Below are 19,204 nucleotides of genomic sequence, written 5' to 3'. Positions count from 1 at the left end.
TTTAACAGGAAGAGGCCTCGAGCAGTGATCGAATGAGCTTCTGAAGGGTTGCCCCTGTACTTCTGTAAACAAAAGTGTAAAAGATGGACGTGACTACTGGACCTTAAAAAGTTTAGCAAGCATGGCTGTGCCTTAAACCTTTGTTCTTCGTAATGGCCAGCAGGGGGCGACTCTTCTTGTTTCAAAGAATTTCATTTTGTATTGAAGTCTTGGAAACAACCACGGACTCACTTTAACTGGGATGCCAGCGAACTCTTTCCTGATGATTTTATGGGCTTAGTCGTTAGTTTAAATCCATGTGACTACCGGTGATGGTGAAGGATACTGGTAATAGACGTGATGTGGGAACTAGAGATGGACCAATCCGATATTACGTATCAGTATCGGTCCGATACTGACGTAAATTACTGGATCGGATATCGGAGAAAAATAAAAAAATGTAATCCGATCCATTAAATATCAAAAAAGCACCTCACAAAACTTGCGACACAGCGTAACTCGGCTCATAACCGTAGCACGTTGCAGCAGTAGATTGATCAGTATTGCTGAACTATGAAATATTTTGGGTGCAGTGTATTTTTACCATATAGGTATAACAGAATAGCTTTAGTGTTGTTGTTTAGTTAAACTTGAGTATGAACTTATACAAAATGCAGCAAGATATAAGAAAAAACTGTTTTATTGTTTAAAAAATACACTATATTGGATTCATATCGGTATCGTCAGATATCCAAATTTATGATATCGGTATCGGACATAAAAAAGTGGTATCGTGCCATCTCTAGTGGGAACTACACTACACTTTTCTAAGCAGCCAGATCCTGTCTGCTGGTTATAATCAACTGTCAAGTACAAAACAAGAACAACGGGAAATGAGAGAATCGCTTTCGGTGTGGAAGCCCCTTAAGTTGGTTTGCAATTTATGGTCATTCTAATAGTTAGAAAGGATGATAATTCAGACTCTAACCAGAGTAGATAATGCCGTTTCAGTTACAAATCATTAGCCAATGAGTGTGTGGTTTCACAGTCTGATTCATCCCTCTGTTGTCAAATCGGGTTAAAATAGCAAGACCAGTGGGTGACATCATGATGGCTAGCCTGGTCGATTATAGCGCCTACAGACAACGCTTCCCCACCATCTTTGATTGAAGGAAAAAAAAAAAGGTAGTTTCCAGTTCAGACTTACCTCTTCTGGTTCAATTAGTTTGAACTCCATGCCGCGCCCTGTCCAGGCGATGAAGTGGGCATTGCCTGGGTCATCCAGAAGGGCCACCAGGAACTGCCAGAGCTGCAAAGAGCCACGGCGCTGGTAAGGTGTACCCTCACGGAAAATACCACCCCCTTCCTGCTTCACCTCACCTGGACGAGGAATACAGAGGTACTCAGTATGTTTATAGGCGTCAAAGTGCTTTCCATCTATTACATGTAACCAGGAATTTAGAGATTTGTTGCCCTATGTGCACTGTGGTTTATCTCCAGCCAGTTAATGTGATAGTTGATATATTTTCAGCACATTAATGCATCCGACCATTAAGATTCAATCACTAAATTATGGTCTAAAGTACTTCTTGCTGTGCAAACAAGAACCATTTGACCCCTAACAGCCTAAAAGTGGTTTAATTCTAGTAGGATAAGTACATCCGTAGGTCATCTAATCTTGATTTTTTTTTTTCCATGTTTGCATACTGACGTAAACCCAAATCCCCATAAATGTCAGCTTGCAGCTAAAAAAGCCAGAGCATGTTGAACTAGAGGCAAATAGAGATAAAAGTAAGGGGCAGTACAGGGCAAAAAGAAAGAAATGAAGCTTACTACTTAGTAAGGTAAATGGACACTGATTGGTGTTTGGTTCTCGGTTGTTTACCAGGTACTTGATATGTTGTACACAGGTGTTGGAACACGAGATGCACAGCTAAGTTACTGCTGTCGTCTCTCAGAGAACTTGCACACTTGACTGGTTCAACGAGTGCTGACGGCCTCAGGCTCTTCACTCAATCTCCCTTAGCATCAATAACCAACAACACCATGGGAAAAGCTTGTTTCTGTGACAGAGGAGCCCTGCCTGGAGGGTACAAGGAAACCAAACCCACTAACTCAGTTTCTGAGGACACCGGGATCCTTCTGATGTGTGTATAATATGATAGACAGTAGTATAGAAGTTCCCAACTTTTTTTTTCTACTATGATTTACCTCGGTTTCCAGCAGTTTCATTTTCTGCAACCACCATGACCCCACATTAACCAATTAGCATGCAGATAAAATGGGAAAAATTGGCTTCTGTGTAAGAAAAACTAGACGTTGTTTTAGTCCATGCTGTCAGTACACTGTGAACATTAAAATGACGTGTAAATAATAATTATTGCTGCTCTGTTCACTTCGATTCTAAAGTGCAGTTCACTTTCTGCAGCAAATTGCAAATGTATACAACTTTCTTGCTTTTTGACCGTCATTAAACGCATTTCTTTTTCGTCTGCTTAACCATTTACTTCTTCTTTTTTTTTTTTTTTTTTTTTTTAAATAAACCATTAACCTTTCTGCTCAAACTTGTTAAAGTTCACTAAAATTGTAATAGTCGAGTTAATCCTTTCATGTCCCCCCCACAGCGACTGTAGTGATACCCTTGGGGTACTTTTACTTCTGGCAGAGAATCAGTCATGTAAGAGATTGAAGTAAGTGACTGTGTTTCCTGTGATTTTCTTTTCTTCCTGTTGTCACTAAGTAACACCTGTGTGCTGTGCATTTGAAGTTGTGTGTGCATGCAGAGGGGATATGTGGTAAGCAGGCTCACCTTCGAACTTCTCTGGAACCACACGGGAGTCATTTTCAAACAGATAGCCTAAGAGAGAAGGGGGGAGAATTGTGTCAGTATTTCAAATGGCCTTCATCCTGGCACAACAAGGTTGTTCATCTGGAACCAGTGGCAAGCTTTAAATATTGTTCAACCAAAATAACTCACAGCATTAATGCCCTTTTAGTATACTAGACCTGTGATATCTTATATGCTTAGTGCATCTGAATGAGATTTCAAATTGCCGAAAATGGTCTTGCAAACAATGGTAAAGAAGGGAGGGCTTGTTTTCCTTTTTGCTGGGGAAATAGTGTGCTTTTTCTAGGACTTATGTTTATTCAGGGATTCTTGAGGCAGGGGTGAGGCGAGAGCCTCTGCCAATGGAAACAGACACACCACTGGTTGGCCAATGGAAGCACGCACACTCTAGGCCGGTTAGCCAATGACCGCAGACCTCTAACCAGAGTAGATAAAGCTTTTGAGACAGGGCAGATTGGGTACATGCAATTTCTGTATACTGACATCACTTAAATCCCTTTAACTCCATAATAACATTTACTGGAGGCCTTTAAAGGGCATTATTGCAGTAGAATGCAAACCATTCACATTACCTTCATTGCCATGCTGGGGGTTTGGGTAGCCCTCATTGTGGTGGTAAATAGAGGGACATCCAGGCACATCTGTAACAGAAACACCAAACTACAGGTTAACAAATTGAACTGACATTTAGATTATGGCATAAAGTGTCATTTAGAAATCCCTGTAAGGTGTCAAGTCAAATTAAAATGCAAGGATGGCTGCTAATGTGCTTTCCTAAGCACTACCTGTTTGAGAAAAGTGGGTGTATTAGCTGGATTTAGTGGGATCATTGTGACCTGCAAGGGCAAATGCTGCATTTATCATATCACTTCTCTTGTCCCTGGTGGTATTTTTAGGCCGTGAGCAAGCACCTGCACCAGACCAGAAAAGTGGTACAGTATACAGTGTCTGCTCTTTGTCTGGGCACATCGTTGGCTCGCTAAAATCACAGATATAGATTTTACACTGCTCCTCATAAACCTTCCGGCAAAATTCTCTGCAAGTTGGGACAGTTGTAAAGTGCATTTCACATGTAATGTGAGAATATTGTTTTCCATTTCCTGTGACCGAGCCACTAACCTTTGTCTGTGTGTTTTTTCTCTTTCTTTGGCTAAGCATACAAAAAAAAAGGTGACTCATTGCCTATTATAAGAGCTTGTTTGTCTGTTTTTTACAGTCTGTCAACTGTATCAATGAGCCAAGCAAGTGCATAAAACTGAAAGGTGCAGCTCTTTGCCTCTGGCTCTGACCGTGACTCACTCCTGGGGAATGCAGCTGCAGCTCTGCGACTGTGATAAGATGCTACTGGGGAAAATCAAACCTCCATTCCAGGGCAGCGACGCTCGATCATACTGTAAATAATATGTCTGCCAGAGATGGCAGGCTCTCACCAGGGATTGATGGGCAGACTGGGTGTGAGAGCACTGGGGTTAATTGTCTGCTCCGTGGCATGACCATTCTGCGTCTTTGATTCAACACAATAGCAGTGATTAAGCGATGGAATGCCAATTTGTATGTGAAACTACGAGTCTCATTATCTACCCGGCTTTTAAAATGAGACTGTATACTTGCGGCATTTGACTGTCATTGTTCACATTGTGCAGAGTGAAAGAAAACACTGGTGGTGTTTTTTTTATTACTCTTTCCATTACGCGCTTCTGACATCAAACTTTTGGGATATAATTTCTTACAGTGACACTGTAAATCAAGAGAAAATAACAAATCACTGAAGGAAAGTATATTTTCAGACCTGCCTGCATGTATGCAACCTTGCAGATGTTGCGGCTGGCATGGCTGGGTTGAAAACCTCAGTATATGATCAAGTTGCCTTTCAACTGCATTTTGTTGATATATCAGTGCAGAAGCTCAAAGATTCCCTGATTATATGGGAGGACATGTTGTGTAGGAGACTACTGCAGTGAGTACAAGTGACCTCAGTGCCACAGATGGCTCACGATACAACCAAAAGAGGTGACCAAAGTAGACCTCTAAGGCTAAGGTGAATTTTACACAGGGCACAGCCATACGTTTGGCCGAATTGAACCCTTTGGCAGGCTGCTGGTTTTTGTATGCTGCACATTAAGAAGCTCAAGGAGATCGATCTACAAGTATGTACTACTTGATCACTTAAAAAAAAAAAAAAAAAAAAAAAAAAAAAAAAGGCAATAACAACTGTCCTCAATCATTGCTTAGGATATTTTTGGGATTAGGTTTCTATCAGGTAAATGGATGCTATTAACCATACGTGAAGACTCCAATACAGATTATTGGTCAGCCGCCAAAAAGAAACATCATTTTCCATTTAAATGTTTGCAAAATGCTTTTGGATTTTTATTGACATGTTAAAAAAAAGGTTCTTTTAGACCAGCGGTCCCCAACCTTTTTTGAGCCACGGACCGGTTTAATGACAAACAGTATTTTCACGGACTGACTTTTAAGGTGTCGCGGAACGAAATAAAATGATACGACCAAGACAAAAACTGTGGTATTTTGTAAATATAATAACAAACGTGAATTCTCTGTGTAATTGTGTAACTTTATTAGCAGCGTCCTCCTGAAGTGCGCCAACAACATTGAGAGTAACATCCTCCTCTCTGCCCCTTAGCGCTCTATGGTTGCTATGGTAACGTGTAAATATTTATTTCAAAATAAGACACACAACTACAACAGGGGAAAAGACCCAGGGAAAATAAGTTAACTACAAAAAACCTGAAAACCATAAATTTCACACCCGAGCCACAACTCTCACGGCCCGGTACTGATCCGTGGCCCGGGGGTTGGGGACCGCTGTTTTAGACCACCTGAGATCCAGTGACTGACTTTTCAATACAGACGTTAAACACTGCTCAGTAAGAGAGAGAGAGAGAGAGAGAGAACATGTCCTTGAGTGCAGAAAATTTACTGGTAATCACATCCAAGTTTTAGGCCCCTGTCACTTTCTATTATCCTGCACACAGTCCAGTCACTTGTTGTATAATCGTCTACAAAAATAAAGATAAACTTTGATCTTTCATGTCAGATCAGCCTCTGGATTGGTTAAAACCCATATCAGAGAGAGTCTTTTAAGGAAACCCCACCAAATAAAACTTGCTCCTCCACCTAGCAGTTATCCACAGAAAAACATCCTTTGGTACTTTCCCCCATTTCTTTCTCAAGGTTGTGTGACCCTTGTCATTGTTACTGTAAAAACAGCAAGTCAAAACAGTCTTAAATTCTGTTTTCTTTGGATTTCAGCCGTTTTCAGCACATGTGCACTGCTGTCAGCCCTTTAGCCATTTTAATACAGGTGAACCACGATGCTAAGTGTTACTTTTCTTGCTCGTTTTAGATTCAGGGAGAAGCTAACAGAAGAGCTACTTTGTATACTCGCTGCTGGTAGTGCTTGTTGTTAAAGTGCCTGAGCTGGCTACCCCACCCCTTACCTCCCCCCATTACCCTTCCACTCCCTCCCCTCACCCACTCCCAAAGCCCGGCCAGTGAGAGGTTCGAGTTACTGTGGCCACGCTCATTTTTCCATTATGAGTTCATCTGCCTGCAGAAAAAGGAAGCCGCTGGTGCAACATGAAACCCTGGAGCACTCCACCGGGGACTCTAGTCTTTCCAGTGCCCTCCATTTTCTCAATGAAATTCCTCTGCCTCTCTCTCACAGAGAGCGGTGGAGGGAGGGAGCGGGATAAGGAAGGAGGGAGGGGTGTAGCTACAGCAGAAAAAAACATTTTTTTTCTCCCTTTTTTACTGCAAAGTGTCAGAGGGTTGAAAGGAGGAGTTTTGGAGGCTAAGAGGGAGTTGAGTAGGAGTGCAGATACAGTGAAGAAGTTTGTTTGCCTTTTGGACATTTTGTTCTAGAGTAAGCAATGTACACAGGGGAGGGTTTTCAACCCATTGATTCGCAAGCAGTCTAACAAGGAGAAATGCTCTATATTTGCCATTTTGAGTCTCTCAAATGCTTTTTTTCCTCTAATATGATCATTAACTGGTTGTGAACTATTTTCTGGACCAAAAGACAAAAAAGATTAGGACATGCCACCCAGGTCTTGGAAATTAATAGAGTAAAAGAATTTTAACATACTCTTCAATTGTGTCTTTTAGCTCATGCGCAGAAAAAGAAAACACAGTTGTGTCCATGCCAAACAGAGTTATAATCTCCCATTAAAAAAACAAAAGCACTGTATCATTGTGCCTGCAATGCCTTGTTTGCAGAGAAGGTTTTGTATACGGTCCTTATCTCCGTCACTATGTAACATACTGGCACAATGTGTCTCACTTTCCCATCTGTTTCCTTCTCTCCTAATCTCTGTGGTCACATCCACTGCATTTCAAGATGGATAAAGTCCCAAATAAAGCTTTTCTCTTCTTTTACATATTTTTCAGTTCAATTTGTTAAACAGTGGAACAAATCTGACTAAAGCAGCTGTTACTTTCAAGTCATTTTTTAGTCCACGGCACTGCTTAAGTCCTGAACATTGACATCTTCTACTTGGATCACTTAGAAGAAAAGTTGGAGATGTCAGAATGTCTTAGTGTTGCTAAAATGTTTTTGTTAGCAGAGAAAGTGCTTAAACAGTGATGTCCTGTTTTTGCCACCTGACCAATCAGAGCAGATTTGTCTTTACTGGTGGTCCTTGGACAGGAGCTAAAACGATGCGTTTCAGACAGATGAGCGTCTTTATTGCTCACCTGGTTCATAGGTGTAATCTGTGGGCTCCTGCTTGACCATCATGTGGGCTGGTGGGAACCGATGTGGGTGCGAGTGTAACTGTGGGTGTTGGTGTGGTCCATGGCCATGGTTGTTTCCGTGTCCATGCCCGTGTCCCTGTCCACTCACGTGACCCGGCCCCGCCATATGGGCTGCCCGCTCATACAGTGGGTCCATGTATTCTTGCTTAAAGCTTTGCTGCAGGTAAGGCATGCAGGGGTCAGAGTGCTGCCGATGGTAGCCAACACCACCGCCACCCCCTCCGCCCCCTGGCCCCCCACCGCCACCCCCACCTCCACCAGTGGTGCAGTGGCCAGCTGGGGCAGATGGCATGCGCTGAAAGGCCTGCGCTGGTTGGGGGAACTGAGGGCACATGGGGTCTCCTGAAGGTCCCTGAAACCTGGAACTGGGAAATGAAATAAGGCAGTTTAGGATGCATTCGTCAGGAGAAATCAACATAATATCCAGAATTCCCAATGGTAAGATTTCAGTGCCGTGTCACCTGGCATTCATGGGGTAACTGTTGCTGGGAAGTGGCTGGGAGGTGGCACCTGGGTTCATGTAACCAGCATCGGGCCGTCCGGCCGTGGCAGGTTTGGGGGAGTAATGCTGCTGCATGGGAGACATGGGGGTCCCTGGGCAGGAGCTCTTTGCTCCTCCTGCTGCCCTTTTCTGCTCATAGGCACTGTGAAGTCAAATAACACATGAATACACTCATGACAAAAAAAACAGCCATGCATGACTACACATGTCACAACAGGGGTGAGCTGTTTCTTCAATGAATACAACAAACAAAGCAAGAGTTCATGTGCAGGGATTCAGTCAATAACGTGTGATAAGAGTTTACATATGGGTTGACCAACTTGGGCTTGGTCATTGTACATTTTTGTCGAGAGAAAAAGTAAAATAAGCATTTATTTTGTCTTTGGTAAGAATGGATGTCTAAATATCTGATTAATCATCCTTTTGTGTCACTTCAGAGTTCCTCCCCCACTTTCATACAGCAGAAATTAGTCGTCACGGTTGCCACAAATACTCATTGCTTGCATTAACTCCAACCATGGCTCGCTTGAGGTGTGCTTACTCATTGCTCATCATTTAGCAGAAAAAATGTTTATAGCCGTGGACCTGGTTGCACACTTGATTCCAGGTCAGCCACACTGGCCCCATTGAGCGGGCAAGTTCACAAAATTGGGAGGTGTGATAAAGGCAATTTAAGATTTGCCATTGTCATCATCATGCATGGCAGCGTTTACAAAAAAGTGACGCAATGGCTGTATCCCAATTCAGGGTCTGCAGCCTTAAAGGCCGCATTTTAAGGCCGATTACGTCACATCGACGCGACGAAGGCTGTCCCAATTCGAAGGCTGCTCAAAATGCGGCCCTCAAATGCGTCCTTCATTTCCCTGAATTTTAAGGACGTGGCGGTGTAGACTTCGTGGCCCAACATATCCCAGAATGCATAGCGCGGCGGGCGGTGGGTGTGGATAATTTTGCCGAAAAAAAAACGGCGGATGAGGGGCGCCCGAAGAGTAAACTTTAAGTAAGTACTGAATATTATGTCACTTATTTATGTGCAAATGTTTAATAACGAAGAACATGAAAACATTCCTGTTGGCCACATGTCGGCAAAGTTATGTGACATTAGTGACGTTTGTACTAACTTGGTTTTAAAGCCTTTACTTTAAAATATACGCCGTCCAATAGCTGAGCTTAATCTTACAGAGAATGATCAAAGCTCATGTAGAAACAAACAAACAAATGAACAAAAGATTTTCTCCTTCATTTCTGTCAAACAAAGCCGTATGTAACGTTTCCAGCTGTTAGTATCATGGTTGCTAGGCAACCTGGGCAGCGCAACGGAGGCTAGACCGTCCATTTCACAAGCCTCGCACTTCCGGCCTTAGCGGTCTTTGAGTACGCGGTCCTCGAGGATCGTTGAGGCTGCGTACCTTAAGGCTGCAGACCCTGAATTGGGATACAGCCAATGACTGCCGGTATACCGCACACTTTGGTGTTGTCTCCCATTTTGGCAACGTGGCACAAGTCTGTGCCAGCCTGCTGATTCCCCTCCACAGAGATCTCTCTGATACAGATGACACCATCACAGAGAAGTTGTTGCTACAGTTGGAAAGTTTGCAGAAAAATTTCACCACCTTCAAACTTTTTTTTTGACTTCTCGTATCCTTATTCCAGTGTGTTTCAGGTTTACTACCAGGATTAGACTGCAGCGAGTTGAGCGCACGTCAAGCGAGAGCAGTCTCTAATGTGTCAACCATAAGCCAAAAACAACACCAAAGCACGAGTAGTGGTGACATTGCTTTTGTTTGTGCTGTTGCGTGCCGAGGCTTAAATTTAGAGGCGACGGTGGTGACGGTGCTTTTGCCCTTCAGCTTTTGAACAGTTTGCCCGAGGGGGATGAGGCTTGCAGTGATTTCCTGTATATCAAGCTTCAAATCACTTAAGTTTGTGACATGACATCGTATTTTCTTTATTTTAATTGACTTTTTATTTTTTGCATCATTTTGTGATCTCCATTGTTTTTTGTTTTTTTTAAAGGTGCTGTACAAAAAACTTACTTTGACTGAAACTATCCTATATTGAAGAAACAAGACTGTTTTGTCTGGATTGTCTCGAATAATCATGAAGGTAATTTTTGATGTTTGATGGCATTATTGATGAAGAAATCCCAGAGATAAAGTATTAAAAGTTCGACAGATTCAACCAAGAATTTATCTTCATAGTGAGATAAAGATAAGGGAATACACAGTTTTTATTTGGGTGACGTCATCCGTGACTAAACATGCACTACAGTAAATACCTGGCATAAAGGCACTGCTCTCCACTGGGGTAGCTGAAGCTCGGTTTGTGGCTACAAGACTGGCTGGGGTCGGAGCCCGGGCTCTGCGGTTCCTTCTTGATGGTGACGGGAGGGCTGTGAAATGCCACCGCTACAAGAGACAGTAAACAGAGATGAAACTTGGCGCACACACAGCACAACTTTTGTATATTCTTTTGTCATCCAGCCCTGCCCTGATACTACTGCTATTAAGCTCAAAGGCAAAAACGGCAAAAACAAATTCTTCTGCCTGCACAGGAATCTCTTTTACATGCTTTAGTGACTGTCAACTGCAAAACACAGGGCAGCAGATAGACACGTATAAACACACATACACACACACTTACATAAACACTGACAGGGACAGGCACACAAAAGCACACATGCTCGCACACGACCACATTCCAGCAGTCATTTGAAAGCGCAGAGTGTCCTCGCCCACTTTTCTTCGCTCTTCCAGACACAACAGCAGTCAAAACTTCCTCTTTCAAAGTTAAGCTTCGTGTTAAACTTCGAGTTAAACAACTGTACGGGCCAGAGCGATGTCTACGGAGCGATGAAAGCAAATGTCACAGCTCTGTTAGAACGGCATATACACTCAGCATTCTTTCCGATTTGGTATCCAGATGTCAGCCTTTGCTTGTATCCTGCTTTTTCTTTTTTTGCATTTGATGGCGAGATAAAAAAAAAGAAAGCACAGACAGCGATAACAGATAACCTGATAATGTGTCATGTGCTACAAAAAAAAAAAAAGAAGTTTCAGCTTCTTTTTAACTAAATGTTTTTTCCATATGATGATTCCCCCAAAGGAATCTACTCAATCTTTAACACACCAAACTGTCCATCAAGCCAGACTGCTGGAGGGGACCTTTGCCTCGACGGCCACAGAAACCACCCAAAGTGGAGCTTCAAAATGTGCCGAGGGCTTGTGTTTATTATGTGAGGGGAGGTTTTCACCCGGAGAACTGTACAGGATGTTTTTCTGGTCCCGACAGGGTAAACAGCAGCAGCTGCGCACTTCCAGCTGGGGAGGCATGTATTTAAGTGTGCGCATGTGTGCAGGAGCGCGCGTGTGTATTAGCAATCTCGGCTAGTCTCTAAGCGGGCTGCGTGCATAAAAGTGTGTATCCCTTTTTGTGTGTGGGTGTGTGTTCAGTGGGTGTGGAGCTGACGGAGCAGACCACACTGAAAGCTCAACCCAGGTAATTATATAGCGTCGTCCATTCACAAAAAGAGGAAGAAAAAAAGAAGTCTGGCTCTACTGAATGAAGCCCAAAATGACTGTCCCGCTAAAGCAGGAGGTAGAAAGTGAAACAAAATGGAAACTGACACAACATTACAGTGACATAAACCACAAACTGCCTCAGGGATCTGCTGTTCAGATGGAAGTTGGAAGTATTACTCCCTAAAAAAGAAATAAAATGGCAACATTAAAATGGTTTTCATTAAACGGTCGTACACTCGGTCAACAAACATATGTAGTCACATGAAAAGAGTTTTTATTTTGCAGGACTCTTCAGAAGCTTTGCACAATTCCACCCCATAGTCCTACCATTCAATGCTTAACAAACTGCCAAAAAAAGTCAAGAGCTACGTCTCAGATTCTACAGGCCTCGGTGTGTTAAATGTTAACGTTCACGAGAGTATAATTAGAAAAAGACAGATTATTTGGAAGGGTTGCCAGGCGACGACCTCTTGGTGGCAGAGCTCAAGTTTGCAAAGTTACAACTGAACAACAACCACGACACTTCTGGAACAGCGTCCTTTGGACTGATAAGACCAAAGTAGAGATGTTTGGGTACAATATACAACATATGATGATCTGGGCTTGTTTTGCAGTCGTGTTCTGCATTATGGGGCGATCGTGGCTCAAGAGTTGGGAGTTCGCCTTGTAATCGGAAGGTTGCCGGTTCGAGCCCCGGCTTGGTCAGTCTCGGTCGTTGTGTCCTTGGGCAAGACACTTCACCCGTTGCCTACTGGTGGTGGTCAGAGGGCCCGGTGGCGCCAGTGTCCGGCAGCCTCGCCTCTGTCAGTGCGCCCCAGGGTGGCTGTGGTTACAACGTACTTGCCATCGCCAGTGTGTGAATGGGTGGATGAATGGATATGTAAAGCGCTTTGGGGTCCTTAGGGACTAGAAAAGCGCTATACAAATACAGGCCATTTACTATTTGCAGTCATTGAGGCCATCTGCCCTCCAGCTAAAGCTTGGGCCAATCAGAGACATGCAAGAGTGTCATACCAAGCACAGCAGCAAATCTACAACAGAATGGCTGAAAAACCTATGAGATGGATGCAGTGGTGCAATCCACACCTAAACCTGATTGAAATGGATATAAACAAATGTCTGCAAGCCTTGATGAACTGATGAAATCATATAGAAAACAATTACCTGAAAACATTGCTGCTAAAGGTGGTTTTTACAAGTTACTGAATAATGGGATGCACTTAGTTTTGCAGGACTGTACAAGTGTAATACCTTTACACCTTGTTGGAAATGCCAACAATTCACCCGAGTTTTTTGCTTCTTGAGTACAGAGTAACTTTTTCCGATAAGTGCAATCTCACTCACTAGTTTCACACATGAAATGGTCCCATTTACAGTAAAATAAGCAACAAAACAAAAATATAGTACAGGGTGTGACATCAACTGCTGTCCAATATACCTTGCCCTGCCCTTTATTATTTTCCCTCTCTGAGCATGTGTCACAAATACCCTTTTTAAACATTTCCAATAACACCTACGCATATCCAAAATCCTCTGCCAACTGCTGTGGATTCAAACTTGCAATTCCTGTTCGAGTGTTTGTTTCACTTTAACCTGAATGCCTTTGAGAAAGCAAACACATTAAATGATAAACGATGTGATTTCAGAGCGCTGCTCATCATCATATCCTTCCTATTTTTGGTCTGTACTTACTCTCCCATGGCAGGCAGGCAGGTGAGGAAGTGTTGGCTTTAGTGGAGGATCAACAGGATTAGAGAGCATTTACCCAGATTTCCCAGACAGACGCGATGGGATTCCAGCCTCCTCTAAGTCTCCGACAGTTTGTCTGCTAGCACACAGAGGGTGGCACATGACCGCTGCTCTAATAATACAGCCGTGTTTGTCTGTTGACATCCCCATCTCTCTCTGTCTTGGTCGTGAACTGCAGACAATCCTCAGAGAGTGTCCACTCACAGCGCGGCCAAGCAGAGCCGCTAATGCGATTGGCAGGAATATTGCCCTTGATGTGGCTTTCAGATCATGATGATGTTACATTTCAAAGAGACCGGCCGGGTAACGGCGTCAGCTGTACTCAAAAGGGTCTGGGTATGTGTGTGTGTGTGTGTGACCTTTCTGGAATATTAATTAATCTGGTAAATGAGCACCATGCAGATTTGTGTGTTTGTGTAATTTGCCTGCGAGTGTGACTGCTGTCGCATGGGGACTTCAATTAGACACACACACAGTTGGTGAAACATGAATACAGCAGTTTCTGAGAGAATCTGCAGTCATTTTCACTAAAGGAACACAATCACACTTGCAATGAATGATAATGTGTAATTTGGAAAAGCACTGTGCTGACAATGGCCTAAACATGCTGGGTCCCTTAGAAACACAGATCCATCTACACTATCTATTGTTAATGTTTATCTACACTAACAAGTGACAACGATTTATGAAATCTGGGGACTGTTTACTATACATAAGTGTTCAGAGGCCTATTTTAAGCAGCCAAATCTCCTGTGCCCTGGGGCAGATTGCACTCCATTACTCAAATTTAGCATCTTACATTTTTTAAATTCTTTCAGCTATGCTAAAATGTGTGCTACTCCCCAAACATTACAATCTAGTTCTTAAGAGTACCATGACATCAGTTTTAGGACCTGTAAGGCTCTGATGGCCTCTCTTTTTTTCTGGTTAGGGCCACTTTGTATCTTTCTGCTAAGGAAGCACACAAAGTTGGATTGTTTCAGTTTGTGGACATTTTGTTGCTTCGAATTTCTCATGAAACTTGTCATAGAGTTCTTGTACAAAGAAAGTTCTTTTTGTTTTTTCTTCCCCAAAAGAAATACCCCCACGGGCTGATGCTTCAGACATCATACAATGAGCCAAATGTATCACTTCTAACAGTTTTCACATGTGTACTTACGTAATTGGAAAAGGGTGGGTTTTTGTAATTAACCCTTAAGACCAGTTAAGTCTTTAACATATTAACTTGCTTTAGATAAAGTGGTCCACTGGGCTGACTGGAGCTAAAAATGGCTTCTCCAGCACATCCCTGTTTCTCAATTGGGGTTAAAGTCTGGTATCTGTAGTATCAAACCCATGAGTGAAAATGCTCCCTGAACCACTTCTTCATTGTTTGAGTTGAACGAATCCTGGCATTATCGTCCTGGAATATGTCTGTGCCAGCAGCGAATACAAAAGAAAACTCCATTTAAAATGGAAAAACCTTTTTTTCTGAACTCATTTCAGGTCTCACCAAGTGAATTAACATCACATCATAAGACTGCCCCTACTGGCTTGTACGGTAGCCACAAGGCGTGATGGGAACGACACTTCATGCCCTTCTCTTCTTACCCAGATGCATCCATTGGTCTGGACCAGGGCAAATCTGGATTCAGACCATACAGTGTTTTCTTTACCATTGCTCCAGAGTCCAACGTTTATGCTTCCCAAGCAAACTAAAGCCTTTAATTTTGATTAACCTCACTGATAAGTGGTTTTCTTAAGGCTACACAGCTGTTTAGTCACAATCCTTCGAATTCTTTTTACACTGTGAGCGTGGAAATGTTCTTAATTTCACTGTTAAACACAATCAAGAGTTTTATTGCTGATTTCAATGATTTTATTTCACCAAGTGTTTAATGAACCTCCAGATTCTGACCGCATTTATTTCTCAGAGATGACTATTATTCACCACTATGTCCTTCCAGGTTTAATGGACAGCATTATTAACTCAGTTTTATTTGTTTCAGGGGTTTTTTCTTCGCTTGATGCGGGCCACCAATGACTAACTCTTCAGATGTGAATAACATATTTTCCATGAACACGGGATGCGTCTTCCTACATGGTGCTTTAAGAAATAAGCTATTGAGTGCATCAGTTGGGGTTAAATAACCTGTTGCCAGCTGAAACATATTATTCACTGCAGTAATTATCCAGTGGAAGGCTCTTACCTGTTTGCTTAGTTAAATCCAAGTGGGGACTTTCCCCCCCCCCGGTAGTGTATATTGTTTAAGGTGCACGTGTGCAGAAAATCTTCTTCTAGACACAGTAAAACTTTGATATATTAGAGCTAGAATGAAAAATTGGGGATTGCCACAATATAAAAAAAAATGTTGGGACATTACCATCTGTAAAGCCAAGCCACTGGTGTATCTAAAAACATAATCTGGGAATAAGTGTAACATCCAGCTCCAGGAATAGTCATTAAAACAAACCCTGGTCTCCCCCAACTATTACAAACTCTCTGGTATATCACAGTAAATCTCTCTGTCCAAATGATGTCAAATTTGCAGCTAAAGTTTATACGGTGCTGGCAGTCTTGTAAACGGATCCAGGGAGAGTTATGTTCTTCCACGTTCACTTCTCTTCCTGCTTTTATTTGGGGCAGTATAACCTCCTCTAACTGCTTTGTTAAATGTTACATCATCACAGAGACCCTCATATTTCATGGTTTTAGGGGGAGGAACAGTTTGTGAACTTAAACATGGAAAACTGAAAGGTGTTTAGAAGTCAAGCGACAGATACAGTACACAACAGCTTTTGCGTTGTAAATCAGACAATTTTGAGATAACACAGAAGTATATACAGTAAAATAAATGTATGTGAGTGTATTTATGTGTATGCTTTTACATATTTCATGCACAGGAGTGTATGAAATGTGTGCAACGTCTGTTAGATTCCCACCGCCTCTTAAGGTCAAAGGGCTCTTCCTCAATCCAAACACATCTCATCTCCTCCTTCCTTATTTTGTGGTATTCTTTGCCATTTGCACCCTTTTTCGAGCCCTATGTAAAGGGATGACCCCAAGCTAAAGACAGGGTGGAGATGGGCTCTTACATATGTAAATGTTGGCTCTTAGAGGGGGAAGATGCAGGGTGAAAGGTGATGGTCATGGTTGAGTGCTTTAGGAAGTAGAGGGATAATTACATTGGGTAGGTTTCCATTCAACAGACACCTACCACAAACAAATGGCATAAGCATGCACGATCCCCACACACAGACTCTTCACTACACAATGGTCTCCTCAGCTGAGCCATATGGAGTTGGGGTGAAAATGTCAGGAAACACTATTGGGGTTCCACACAAAAACACAAATAGTACTGACACCGACTGATATTTTAAGCCAGTTTTTGCAAAAATCTCTACGATCGCCTAGATTGAAAGAGACAGAATGATGGGATTAAACTTTCATGAACTGTATCAGTCAAAAATATTTTAATATCTTAAGTGAAGGAGCTGCTGCGTGCAGTTGACGAGACCTGGCTATGAACTCTTTCATCTTATTTTGGACAGATTATTTCCTACCATTAAAGGCTCTAGTGTAGGGAAATCCAATCTGAAGACAGGAGTGCATCTGGAGAGTCTTACGTTGGATGTTTATACGCTGCTTGGCCAAGTGCTAAGCCTCTGGAAGTCTGCAGCACACGACAACCTCGCTCACAATAACTCATTGGACATCAGCCTCGGCGTCAAACAGGGTGACTGGATCTTGCTAAAGCGAGGAACTTGTGAAGCGTAACGTAAATACACACTTAATGCGTCCAATCATACGAATAAGATTCAAGTCGGACTCTTGGAGGGATCTTCTCGGGGTTATCTGGAGATCTGGTTCCCGTCTCACATGAAATGTGCTGTACATGTGCAGAACGAATGACACGTGGCCTCAGCGTGCTGCACAGCCACGTTAAAAGCAAGCTGCAAAGATGGCCTACACCTGGTCTCCCACTCTTTCCAATTGATCTCTTGTGGTGAGTGATCAATAATAACAAGGATGCCAATTATGCCACGATGGTTTTAAAGGTTAAAAAGGAAGTTATTGATTTACAGAGGCTGTGAATCACGTTATTTGCTTAGTGAATACATTGTGGTGGAGACATAATAGGAGAATGCCTGGCACAGTATAAAACAATCTAAAAGCATTTAAAGTGTAGGTTACATCAAACCTATAATGCATGTGTTGACAGTCAAAGTTTTGCACAGACTGGTGGATTTTACTTTGTAAGACCAAGCTTACGGTCTAATTCTAAGTTTATATAGTTTGTTTTGTGTGGGGTCTCTTTTTTAAACACTAAACAGATAAAAATAAATAGATCGCAGCTGTGTACCTGATTTTTGAGCTTCATATTAAATGACTAATACCGCATGTTGAAGTGAATGTTTTGGCCTAGTAAACTTCTTTCAATTTTTACACCATTTGTCATGGTCAAAAACGGTCAAGTCGACGTACATATGGAGACCAGGGATAGCGGCGCTACCATGCAATCCAAAAACGAGCTAGAGTGATTGCACATGCTCATTAGGATTCCCTCTCTGCTTGTGGAAATGCTGTGTTACTTTCTTTCTGCAGTAATTCAAGGGCAAAAGTAATTTGAGGTAAGAAATTTTGGACAAATAGAACAGAAGTAGTTTGCTTCTGTGTAAAGTTCAGATGAATGAATTGAAATTTACATCAGTTTATCCATTAAAAATGAACCATGATCAATGAATATGAATGACCCATCCTTATACAGGCGCTACCAGCTAGAATCATGGGTGCCATATTATAAGCAATCATATTAGTAACAATTGCAGGAACCTTGTTTAATTGTCTTCCTTACCGTTTCACTAAACTACATTTTGTAATGATATTTAAAAATTAAAGTACATCTTCTTGTAGAAAATATATACATCTTATGTGTTAAAGAACTATAAGCTTCCATACTGATAGTATAGAACACACACTGTATCATGCATTACATCACACACTTAAATATATCATGAATTTCAATTCTTTTCCTTGTTCATTTTTCCCAGTTTAGGGCTGCATTTTACATGTGCATTTTAAGAGTCAAAAGTGCCCAGCAATGGTGAAATAGAGCACCAAGGGCAAATCTTAAAAACCACCTAAATCTCATTTATCAAAGATAAGCTATAACTATAGCTAAAATGAGCGTCTTCCACATGTATTTAAGAACACAAGATTGTAACATTTGACTGCACAAATAACTTGTCTTTATCTAGTGCACGTCAAAAACCTTAAAGGGGAAAAAAAGAAGTCTAAAAAGTCAAAATCTGGTCACAATGTGGTACTGACTTTGGCCAAGTTTCTACTTATGTGTGAAAATGTGCAAGAGTGAGAGCAAAAAGAGAGCGAGGGAGGCTAGGCGAACCAATGTGATCCAGACCGTTTCGAGCCTGTCCAGTGGTGCATGGAAACATGTGTCGGGCATGTGTGCATGCTTTTAAGGCTGCTGCACAATCAGGAAGACGAACTCAACCTCGTCTCTGGGAGCCAACGGGCTCAGGAGTGGCTTCACTGTCTGTCTGCTCGGGGGAGGCCCAGGAGTGTTGGCTCCATTAGTGTCTGCTTTATCAGATTTACAGATCATCTTCTCTCATCTGATAATGGTTCAGGCTACTTGAATATTTAAAGAACGGTTGTCAGATAGCTGCCAAACAAGCCTAACGAGATTGATGGAAAGTAGAATAGTATCAGTAGGGCGGAGAGATGATTTCTTTGGATAGCACAGTGGCACTTCTGACAAATGTTTTCTGAACTTTGTTGGCCGTTGAAACGCCTCTGGTGCACTATGTTGCATTGGCTAACAGGAT

General features: G+C 42.3%; 1 protein-coding gene across 2 annotated transcripts in view; it reads right to left on the bottom strand.

Annotated features, from left to right (window-relative positions):
* Positions 1 to 19,204, bottom strand: part of etv4 (ETS variant transcription factor 4) — a 42,264-nt gene that overhangs the window by 2,907 nt on the left and 20,153 nt on the right. For both annotated transcript variants that reach the window (XM_087844864.1, XM_087844863.1), the window contains 6 exons: positions 10,384 to 10,513; positions 8,065 to 8,247; positions 7,544 to 7,968; positions 3,400 to 3,468; positions 2,789 to 2,836; positions 1,187 to 1,359 (listed from right to left, as the gene is read on the bottom strand). In XM_087844864.1, coding sequence (XP_087700990.1) covers positions 1,187 to 1,359; positions 2,789 to 2,836; positions 3,400 to 3,468; positions 7,544 to 7,968; positions 8,065 to 8,247; positions 10,384 to 10,513 — 1,028 coding nt within the window. The remainder of the gene's footprint in view (positions 1 to 1,186; positions 1,360 to 2,788; positions 2,837 to 3,399; positions 3,469 to 7,543; positions 7,969 to 8,064; positions 8,248 to 10,383; positions 10,514 to 19,204) is intronic.

Source organism: Neolamprologus brichardi, chromosome 8 (assembly GCF_056152115.1).
Source record: "Neolamprologus brichardi isolate AB-2024 chromosome 8, ASM5615211v1, whole genome shotgun sequence".
In the NCBI taxonomy this organism is placed as follows: Eukaryota; Metazoa; Chordata; class Actinopteri; order Cichliformes; family Cichlidae; genus Neolamprologus; species Neolamprologus brichardi.
The sequence above is the reverse complement of the archived record's forward strand: the minus strand, read 5'-3'. Positions and strand labels throughout refer to the sequence as shown.